This window comes from Salminus brasiliensis, chromosome 6, assembly GCF_030463535.1.
Source record: "Salminus brasiliensis chromosome 6, fSalBra1.hap2, whole genome shotgun sequence".
Taxonomy (NCBI): domain Eukaryota; kingdom Metazoa; phylum Chordata; class Actinopteri; order Characiformes; family Bryconidae; genus Salminus; species Salminus brasiliensis.
Genome location: NC_132883.1, coordinates 36,916,705 through 36,928,780, shown reverse-complemented (window position 1 = coordinate 36,928,780; position 12,076 = coordinate 36,916,705). Strand labels below are relative to the sequence as shown.

Sequence of the window (12,076 nt, the reverse complement as noted above, 5' to 3'; positions counted from 1 at the left end):
ATTAACACCACACACTTTTTGGACAAAAGCATTGGGACACTGACTAATTTATTGTTTCTTCCAAAATCGAGGGTTTAAAAAAAAAAAAAGAATCGTTAATCCTGCTTTTGTTGGAGTAACTGTCTCTACTGTCCAGAGAAGGCGGCTTTCTACAAGATTCTGGATCATTGATGTAAGGATGACCAGGAGGATCACCACCCCACCTCATCCCCAACTCATCCCAAAAGTAATGGACGGAGCACGATCAGTTCCACTGCCATACAGCTCAGTGCTGGGATACTTTATACCCCTCTAGCCAATAGGTTCTTGTTTATAAGTCCTATTCTACTGGCAATGCTTCTCCCCAGGGACTAGACAAGCTGTGTGTGCGCATTTTCACACCTGTGCCAGCAATGTGTGCAGCTCAAAGTAGCTGAATGCATTCATTAGAGAGGGTGTCCAAACCGTGTAGACTCATTCAAACGCAAACATACTGCCATGAGTCCCAATACAAAACAGCTTACAAGACTCCACATGCTATTCATCTACTGTTATAATCCACTATGGATACCAGTGTCTGCTATAAAAACAAACACACAGACTTACTAACTAATCAACCTATGATTATGTTTCCCGGACTTTGTCTCACTGTCAACATTCATCATTAAACATTCCATCTGTGTGAGTGATTTCTTCTTTTGTGTTGATGTTATTAAGCATTATAGAGTACTTTGTCTTTTAACTACATGGTGTGTTGATATTTCTTCCTATAAACAGTGTCACTGATGACGAACCAACTTGGATAACTAACAGTCTGTGTACACTTAACCACTTCATGAATCCTGTGTTGACGAGTTTGCTATTCAATCGTAAAAAAGTGTGAATGCAACCAAGGCACAATAGTGACAGACTGCTATCTGATTGCTTTAGCATGTGGTATTAGCCACACTGGAGATGCAGCTGAGCAAAGTGTAAACATGCCAAGTTCTTCAAGCCTCATGTGTTATCTTACCTCCTCCCAGCAAAACCATGTCTGGACAGAAACTGAGATATTGTCTAGCGAAGATAAATGAAAATGTAAATATATTGCTTGACATTACATTACTTGTCAAATTCAGAAGCTAGTTACTCAGCCATTACACAACAGAGCTCTTTCTCTAGTGAAATTAATCATTGACAACAACATAAAAGCTGAACAGTACATCCTAAGCCTGTCACAGTATAGACCACAAGCTTTGTGAACTATGGATGAAGCTCTTCCTTTCTTTCACTAACGAATGCTAAAAAACACAATTGACCGCTTCTACAGTGATGCACAGATGAAGGCATATGCCTCATCCCCACCACTGTACCACTACCAATAAAGCTTGGTATTAAAACGGGTGCTAGCATTGCAATAGTAAAGAAATGAAGAAAACCTGTCTGTGAAGAAAAAACTATTTTAACACTAATTGCTTAAGTTCATGCCCAACAAATGTTTCAAGCTTCAGTAAGTGAATACTTCCACTCACCACTTAATTAATATAACATTCAGACTTATACACAGACAAATGTATTTCTTCTCAGAGGCCTGACCTGTTGGAAGACTGAACGCTGGAACTGACTGTTATTGACCACCTGCCCCTCACCAGACTAACCACCAGGCTTCCCTGCAACCCATGTCAGACTAGCTGCCCACCCTCCTGCCACTGCTATCTGCCTAATGACTTTGTTAAATTGACATGGACTCTAATCTGCCACTGTTATTATTTCCAACATTGACCATCATCACTCTCATTACTCTCATCATCACTACTATGATTAGTTGTATGAAATTATAATTATTTTAGCACACCTGAGCAGTAAAACAGCTTTTCAGTTTTTCCCCAGAGCTGCAACTGTGGCAGGGGTTTTTTAGGGTTTAAGGTTTTGTTAATCTCTTGTCAGCAGTTGTAAAAAGCTCTACACAAATAATTAGATTTACTTGTTAAAAGCTTTAGAGTCCTTAATACATAATTTGTCTTCCATTTTAGCTGGGGGGGATCCGAAGAAGAGGACTAGTACTTTTTACTTTGATGTTTGTACTAATACTGAAGCACTTGGTCATTGTTTATCAGACAACATTCACATTAGCACTAAACCCTCCACAGGCATGTTATTATATTACAGCTTAGACAGATGCTGTAAATAGTGCTGGACTAAGTGTTAGTTACTTAATCAGTGTCACTTTACATAGGACTGAACATAATGTGGCCCACATTGAGTTGAGAACCCCTTAAAACACATCATACCCACTTATCGTCATTCAAACACAAATCTAAATGAGGTGTAGTTTTGTGACCAAGGGTAAATGGAATATGGATAAATCTTGTCTACATATTATCCTGATACAGGACATACCATTGCAGTGCAGTATAATGTGTCTGCGCACATGGGTGTAAACAAAACAAACAAACTGTCAAGTCTGATACCATGTTTGAACCGTTGGTGGTGAAATAAGCTTCAATAAATAAATAAAAGAATTAGAGTAGACAGAGGAGGCTTCAAGGACAGCCGCTTCAGGCCACACTGGGAGCTTCTGTCTGAGGGTGAAACTCCACCATAAAGTCAGTGGCCCGCTCAAGCTTAGCTCCGATAAACTGAAAAACACCATGACATCATATCACCAGTAGGAAGCATAAGCCTATAAAGAAACAGTCTGTCTGAGGCCTGTCTGTGCCGAGCTTGAACAGGGCTGTTCCAGGGCCTGGGCTGATGCTGACATGGATTTATACAGCTTTAGAGCAGACAGAGTGTGTTATGGTAGAAGGCGATGGGGCAAAAATGGGTTATGGTAAAGAGGGCCCCAAGATTAGCGGCGTGAGACGGCCCCCAGACGGCTTTCGGGGGTGAGGGCAAATGAAACACTTTCACAGCTGCCTGGAAGACGCATAAAGTGGGCTAGAAAAACACTAGAAGTTCATGATATACCCCTGTTCGTCACATTTATAAATATACATGCAGAGAAATCGGAGAAAGGAGCCGGCGCATGCGGCTACAGAAAATCAAACAGAATCTTCATAAATATCTGAAAGGGATTTTGTAACACGTGCCGATTTGGCCAGGCGGCTTTTGCATCAGTTTTTTTAAACACCCAGGGTAAGTCCCTGTGGGTAGGTCCCAATGTCAGTAACTCACTCTCAGAACTACATAAGTAACATAACTAAGACTCTCTGAATAGAAAACCAGTATTACCTTGTACTACAATGATAGAAATATAAAAATAAGGAGAAGGAAAGGAAGGGCTCATTATACCAAATTATCTGTCAAACGTGGTGGAGGCAGTGTTAGGAATGGCCATGTTTGGCTGCAATTGAACTTGGTTACTGATTATGTGACTGTTGATTATTTCTGATGGATGAATTCTGTAGTGTACAGAACTACTATGCTACTTCTACTACTACCCTAATCAACAACAACTGCTTTGTTTACAATGCTAGTATAAATATCAATATGTGTGTTTTGAAAACGTGGGTCAAAAATCTGTGTGAAAAGACCTCAAACTTGCCACACAATTGGCACTCGGGCAAATGTTCTAGTAACACATTCCCTATCCCGAACCCAGCAAACACATTCACAATCCAATCAATGTACGACCCCACAGAATGATACAGACTAATATTGACTAATATAATAGATCAAAATAATGCCATACAGAGTCAGAAACCACATACACATGCTTGCTGGACTCCCTCGTCAATTTACAATTCAATATGGTTTAAGAAATGTTTGTGATGGTTTATGCTTAAAATTTGAACAATGGTAACAGGTGGCCATAACCTATTACTGAATACTAAAGTTAACCTGGCAGCTGCAGTGCAAAGACATTGAAGAATTCTTGGTCCAGAGGGAAATCTGGAATCTAGCCCAAAATACATCAACCAGCTTTATTAAAATTAGAAATATTTTTACAGCATTTACATTTGTGTGCATATCCTCCAATGTGACAGGTCTTCTGTCAGCTTTTAGAAGCAAAGCCCCTCTTACTGCTGAAATAAATGGTTTAAAAATAATGTGCTTGGGTACCCCCAAAAAAATAATCTCTGCATAGTACTGCATAAACACAACCGAGACCTAAATCAAACACACTCATATTACATTTGGTAACAGGGCTCGATGAGAGGGAAAATAAAGGAACCCCACTCTGAACACCTCTTTATCATACAGTCTGGTACGGCAGGCTACTTTCCAGCCTTACAATTAAACGAATGAAGGCACATTTATTCACAGCCAGCCAAGTTTCTTTCAGGACCTCAGGGATAAACATTCCAATAAATTTAAAATGACATTTGAGTAGAGTAAATATGATATGCTGTGGCATATTTTTCAAAAGCATCTTTCACACTCAAGCTTGGATCTGGGGTCTGGAACCTATAGTTTAAAATATTTATTCTGCTCCCCAACTTTCAATACTTGACTAAACTAATCATTTTTACACGGTTTTAAATACAATGGGAAAGCTGGGGGAAAAATGATGGAAGTGGAAGGAATTATAGGGATTTTGTCAGGAATTTACAGGCAAGTAATTACATTTATAGCATGGACATATCTTCTAATATGAATAAAATATCAGAATTGGCCACAAGGATGAGGATTATCCACAATTTTTGATTACACAGCATCACTTTAACGAATCACTGTATCTACTGATTAGGTGTATTGATTATATATATTCAGTAGCTTTAAATACAATAAGCCAGATTAAATAACATTAGTGTTTTATGTGTCTAATTATTACACACTAAGGTGTATTATTCAGCAACTACAGGGACTTCTGTATAAACTGGTGGGACTATTCCTTCGTAATTTCGCCATTAGCTGTTTAAGGGGTTTTGAAGGATGAGCTGTATGTTGTAGAAAGTCTAAAAAGCAACGTATTTGATGAACATTATGGTGCCAGCTGGAGAAACGTCCTGAACGTTCCTGAACTGCACAGGCCATCCATAGACGGCATTTGCGCTCAGTCAGCTTATTTATCGCTCCTACATTGTTGCAATAGAAAAGCTCTTAATTCACATTCTGTTTGTTAGATGTGAAATAAAATCACTGTCAAAAATATCTGCAGTCAGCTAAAATGACTGTAGTTAACGCTACATCATGTATTAGGCAGTCACCGGCCAGATAACCTCTTCGCACTTACACGTTTCAACAAAGTAACTCACTCCTTCTTTACTCGTTCAGTCAGGCCAAATTGCAAAAGACTTGTCTAGGTCATCCTGCTTTATGAGAATCACTGACTAAAAATTGAGAAAGTACATTTCAGGTGAGCATTTCAGCATCACATTCTCTACCACAACCAAAACCTTCAACAATCTGCCTGAAGGGTCTCTTATAAACATCACGGCCAGACTACCCTGAGACAAGCTTGCCAGAGTGATTTCACAGCCATTGCGCAAAATAAGTCACCCACCCCCCAAGCCATGGGTTCCACTGTACACACTGTCCTGCAATGCTTCCCAGCAACTGTGTGCTGCTCCTGTTACAGGAAATGGTCACCATTTTCCTTTCTTCTTGCCCAGTGACTCTGTCGGATTCCATCAGGGCATGCTGTTAGAGACGTCGTGAGCAGGGACAAAGTGCGAGCGGCCAAAAGTCAGGTTCACGCCCCCTTTCTTCCCGCTACATTAGACTCATGCTCAGATCACGGCAATTAAATGCTAAACAAGGTTTAAACACGCAGAGATGAAAGGGCATGTTTGACGACTGGGATGCTTTTGGGGAAAAATAAAGTTGCTATAATCAGCATTAAGCAGGGAAGCAGAGGGAATTGAACTGTTTCCAATTTCCCAAGATTGTCTAAGCTTGTAAAAATGATTTTACATGTTGTTTCTAAACAGCTTTCTTACCAAAAACAGAAAGAGCATCAACTGTTCCAACTTTGCCAGTGATTCAATCCTAAATCTAAATTATAAATAATCCGTTAAAATAAACTCTAACAATGCATGGTTGTTCTTAGAGTAAACTCTGAATCACGTTTGACCATAAAAAACATGGCTTTTCCTTCCCTACAGTCCTAATGTCCTTCTTTTTACAATGTCCATTAAGGGTGGGAATCTATAGGCTCCTCATGATTCGAATCAATTACAATTCTGAGAGCTGAATCGTATTATTATTAATTATTACTAATAAAACAAATGGAAGCGATGTGGCTGGAAGGCATCTGAAAGGTTTGCAGTGGGGCTGTGGTGAAAAAACAAAAGTAACATAGTAATAGGACTTATCCTCCCGAGTATACCTAATCCAGTGGGCAACTTGGGTGCTTGCTAAGAGGCCAAGTTTATTGTGTGGGCATATCATTTCATCTGCAGGAATTTACCCAGTTCAGCAGCATGCTGCGTGAGGCACTAGCTGCCATTCTTCTGTGATAAAATGCACAGTTACGGTATCCATAGATGTCTACTCATCACGTTACAGATATCCTCCAGTTTTCTTCAGTGATTTCATGACTTCGGTTTTGATCTGGTTTTAATGGGGTGGGGATCACAGAGTATCTTCGAGACAGGACACTATGTCTCGGCTCCAAAGTGTTTGACATAGCACGACAGCCCTGGTTTGCAGCTACAAAGTATGGACCCAAATCTATGGCAATAAAGGATTGCAATAGAGTTTATTATTCGCTTCGCCCTTTCAGAGTTTGGTGAAAGCTTAGACATTACTTGCTCGATTTGTGTCCATATAGAAGTCAAAGTCCTTCCATACACTAGCTGTTGAAGCAGAGGGTTCCGGTTGCATTTCTTGCTTATTCATCTGCCACAGACTGTCCGGGAGCTGCCATCTGCACTTTATGAGTTCCCCCATCGAATAATCAACTTTTCCCCACACCTCTACAGTATGCAGTCTTACATTAAGTTATCCAAAGCTATACCATAAACTGAGGCAGAAGGTTTCATTAAAAAGCCAATAACAGCATTTTTTTCCGATTAGGAAAGTACTATTAGACTACTATCATCAGAGGGGCTGTGTAACTTTTTTGCTTGTGTAAGCTTATTTGATGATGAATGCCTACAACCACAACCTTTATAATTCTGCACCTACCATTCACCCAATGCCTCTAAACAACGCATTCGGCCCAAGATGAGCTCGGGGTCTTCCTTATTCATGTCGATCTTCTTATCGTAGGCCACCAGAGCGTCCTCCCATTCATGCAGCTTCTCATACCAGGTGGCCTGGATCTCCTATAAGGGGTCACAAAGATAGCGTTGAGATTACTACGATTTTAAATTTGTCTATACAGTTTAACTATCAACAGAATAACAGTGCTGAAATTTCACTGGCTACTGAATCATTTGATTTAAAATAATTTTCTAACTGAACTAATAACACAAACAGTGGTTACATTGTCCTTGTGTTTTATTGAGCACAATGAGTAAACATCCACAGTGCAGGCTAGAAAAAGTTAGTGAAACCTAGAATTTAATAATCTTTAGAACTCCCCATTAGCAGCAGTCACCTTCACTAATTGCTTCCTGCAGCAGCAAAAAAAGGTTTGCACAATGCTGAGGAGGAATTGTGGAGCATTCCTTTGTGTAAATATGCTTTAGTTTATCATTATTTTTGGGATACCTACATACACATCCCTGTTCGGATCATGTGACTGTGCCTCAAAAGCATTAAGGTCAGGACTCCAACTTGGCCATTACACAACACAAATCTCCATCGACTTACAAAAGTGCTTTGCTATTTGCCTAAGGATAACCCCAGCTAGTTTGATTAGGCTACAAATTCAAAGATACCTCTAAGTTGCTAGGATCATTGTCTTGTTGCATAACCCTACATCTCTTCAGATTAAGGTCATACCAAGATAATTGTGACTTACATAAAGATCATACCACATTCTATTAGTAATCAATGTGGAAATCCAGGCAATTCCACCTGCCATTTCACTTACTTCTTGCAACTCTGTACTGGGAATCAAATTATGTATCGCGAACATTTTATGAAAACACATGACGTGACCTGTCCGTCATTTAATCTAGAGGAAAAAGCAAATTGATTTTTAAAACAGATTTCACAGTTCCAACAATAACAGACCAGATTTGGTTAGAGGTAATAAAAAGTACAGCTAATTGAGCTTGTGGAACACTGAACAAGCGGGTCCAAAGTCATAGCCAATGGATGAGGAATAGGAAAATGCTTTTTGTGGTGATTCTGATCACTAAAGCCTAGCATGTTTATGAAAGCCCATGAGTACCCTCCAGAAAGACTGCACAGAGCACAGTCTCATCGTGAACCATTCCCAGAACAAATAGGGCAGATGCTCAAATCCATAAATCAGCCTGAAGTCTGATGTTCTCTTGTTATCTTCTGAAAGAAGAAGTAAAATAAAGCAGACAAGCTCTCCCTGGGAGGTCTTCAGGCTGAGACCTTCGGCCTGGCCCCTCAGTTTTACAATGGGGACAACAGGACATTCCCAGGCAAAATAAATACACACAAACACACGTGTGGTTGGTCCACCTTAGGCAGGGCACTAAACCAGGCTTGGGACGCAAGAGGCTACAAATGTTTTTCATATTACTCTGCAAACATTCTCTTAATGGACAAATGTTTTGGGACATCTGCAAGTCTATCATGCTTTTGTTGGAGTAACTGTCGCTATTGTCCAGAGAAGGCTTTCTACTAGATTTTGGAGGTGCACTGCTGTGAGGATCTGACTGCCTTTAGAGACAAGAGCTTCAGTGAGGTCAGGATGCTGGATGATCACCCCACTACCTCATCTCAAAAGTATTGGATGGAGCATCATTCCAGAGAGCTCTACAGCTCAATGCTGGCATGCTTGGCATTTGACACAGTGTCAAAAGGTTCATGATGAAGAGAGTACTATTCTAATGGCAATGCTTCTCGACAGGGACTAGACAAGCTGTATGTGTGTGTGTGTGCATTTGCACATCTGTGTCAGCAATGGGTGCAACTTTTAACAGCTGCATTCATTTTTTAAAAAGGGTGTCTACAAACCTTTGGACATCCAGTATATGCTCATCCTTCTTGATTCATTCATCAAAACAAAAAATTCCCGAACTCACTTAATGTAACTTTCTGGGACGTCATGCATTTGTCAGCTCCTGTCCTTGCCAGCAAACTGACTACATAAGACATAAGGTTCTATACCAATTTAAGGGGTATTCCTTAAACCTTTACAGTATGTTGAGATTCTTTAGAGTTCACACTCACAGATTACATTTTCAAAAAATAGCTCTTCTACACAAGCTCTCACTCAAATGTTGTTTAGGGAACCAAATGTGGGGAACATTTTAGGGCCTTCTATTTTAAGAGCATAGTAGCCAAGCCAAAAAACATTTTTGGTCACAATGATCTACCCATAAAGATATAATTCAGATTTCACTGTGCATCCCTAATATTTGAGATGCAACTTTCACTTCAGGATGGCTGATACAATCCGGCAAAATGGGTCTAAAAATGGCTCCTCTGGACTTCTGGAAGTTCTTTAAAAACATCCACCTTACTCATTAACAGAAAGGCATTTAAAGCACTTTTAACATTGCCACTGTCAACTCGTCAAGAATCTGTCAAGAACCTGCCAGTCAAGACTTGAATTCCATTAGAGCAATAGTAGTAGAATCAACACTGACTGCCACAGTCTGATGTATTGGAAAATGGGAAATAACAAAAGCCTGGACTGGGCTGTCTATCTAAATTATAAATGGCTAAACAGGAAGCATGTCAACAAGAGTGATTCTTGTTTTATACAGCATCCTGCAAAGTGTTTACAAATGCCCAACTTTCACAGAAGTTCACCTGAGGTTCATGCTCCACGAGCCTGATATCAGCTGTTTGGACAAGCTCTCACCTCGTGAATGTCGTGAAGCATACAAACAACAATGCGACCAGGATTAAAATCAGAGGAACCGTACAATTGCATCTTGAAACAATTAGGCATCACCGGGGAGAAGCAATCAGGTCTTAACAAAGAGAGTCTGTCTGTTAGGTTACGCAATGGATGTGGAAAAGTGACTGCAGTCTTCCAAAGCCTGTCCTCATTTATAAAGGTTATTTCATATCTGGATCTTGTCCCTATGAACAGCATTAGACCGTTCGACAGCAATATAACACAGGGGTCCGGAGGCTTAGGTGTTCATCAAAGTCAAAAGAGAAACAACATGGCGACCGGTCTCCTGCAATTAAATGCTGGCTTCTAGTCCAACTGTTACATAAAGTGGGGTTTGCTCAGTAATTAGCTATTGAAGGCTTTAAAAAAAGACAGTTACACCCTTTGGCACAATGCAAGAGATTCCATTGCCCTGAGACAGGATTTTTAAAAATTGAAGCAAAACAGTGGTTTTAAATGAGATTTAAACAAGCAATCTATTGCAATTAGATCACTATAAACGGTACTTCACTGTGCATTTATATAATTATAAATAAGGGAACACTAATTACCAGTGATAACCAAGTAATCCATGTCATTTTGAATAGGCAATGAAATTTAAGAAAAGGGTTGCAGTATTTCTGTTACAATGCCAAAAACAAATAAACAGTTGTAGGTTTACATGTACTTATCATGTTCGTGGCAATGCTGGCCATGGCAATATTGGGCTTTCAATGATCAGTCTAGTTCATTTAACCCCTTAACGCAGAAAGGCATATTGCAATCTAAGGTGTATTATTCAGTCTCTTAAGCGACTTCTGTACAAACGTTCGCAGCTATTCTGTGGTAATAACCAATAACACTTTCGGCTTGCCAGTGGGCCATAGCCTGTTTAAGGCCCGATTTCAAAGTCCACATATTTGCGATATTATCTTTACCAAACACTTAATGTTAGCCTGCAGTATCCATTCCTCAACCACCCTTGATGCCATTACCCTGTTAAAACACCTTTATTTTGTCCAGGTTTCAACTATCTAGATGATGGTTTGAGGTTATGCTGAAGAATTAGGTAGTCCCCTTTTCTCATTATTCCAACAACATTTTGCAATATGCCAGTTCCACTGGCAGCAAACCATCCCCAGAGCATGACACTACCACCATCATGCTTAACAGTTGGTAAATTGGGGTTAAAGCCTCACGTTTACTTCTCCAAACATATCTCTGATCACTGTTGCCAAGCTAAACTTAATCTTTGTCTTATTTAATAATAAAACATTTCCCCAGAAGGCTTTTTCTTCGTCCGTGCGCTCAGCTGCAAACTTTAGTCGAGCTTGAAGGCGTTGATTTTGGAGTAGAGTCTTCTTTCTTGGATGGCAGCCTCGCAGTCCACGACAAAGTAAAACTGCGGACAGTGACGCTGGTGTTCCAGCAACTTTTAGTTCATGGGTGTTCCTGAACATCCGATCCAATTTCCTCTCAGCTGGGGTGACAGTTCAGGTCTTCTTTCAGACCTTGGCACAGTAGCTAGACCTCCAATAACATGTACTTAACCATAACTGTTTGAACTGATAATCTTGGAATCTGCAGTTGTTTAGAAATGGCTCCAAGAGACATTCCTTGCGTAAATCTACAATCATCCTTGTCAAATCTGCTCTGAGCTCTTTGGACTTCCACTGTACTGTGTGTTGGTCAATTTAAGGAGTGCTGGGAAACAAACTCTTTTTATGTGGGCAGAGAGAATCGACCATCTGTAGACACATTTATTTTGCCAGCAAATGTATGTAATTAATGTGGATACTTTTGCTTTTGTTTTGAAAAAACAAACAAAACATTTATTTCTAGTATGTTAAGCTTCGAAAGTGCCTTTATACACTTTTTGGGAATTATATTCCCCTGGAAATTGTGTACCAATGCCTATAATGTCATAACCAGATCAACTTACCAACAGGTGGTCAGATTAATCAACTAGCACCACAACCAAATGGAAGGGAAGTATTTTAATCATTCTTAAAAGACACTGAAAAGCTTGTTACTGAATGTATTTCAGTGAAAACGTGTTGTGAAAGGTTTTGAATTCTCACCAATTCGCCAAAGTGCTTCATGGCATACTCCAGCACCCCTGATGCTGCTTCTGGCTGCTGCAGCTTGTTGTTGATACTGCAGAAAGACAGAGAGAAGCATGTTAGCACAGGAAAGCTCAAGTCTGGCAACCTCCTCGATAGATCTCTGAGGAGCTGCTGTGCTTGATGGATGGTA

At 40.0% G+C, this 12,076-nt stretch overlaps 1 protein-coding gene across 1 annotated transcript in view; it reads right to left on the bottom strand.

Annotated features, from left to right (window-relative positions):
* mtor (mechanistic target of rapamycin kinase) overlaps window positions 1-12,076 on the bottom strand; it is a 130,915-nt gene that overhangs the window by 41,607 nt on the left and 77,232 nt on the right. The window contains exons 29-30 of the mRNA XM_072682248.1: window positions 11,902-11,977; window positions 7,033-7,172 (exon numbers count right to left, since the gene is read on the bottom strand). Of these exons, the coding sequence (XP_072538349.1) occupies window positions 7,033-7,172; window positions 11,902-11,977 (216 nt within the window). The remainder of the gene's footprint in view (window positions 1-7,032; window positions 7,173-11,901; window positions 11,978-12,076) is intronic.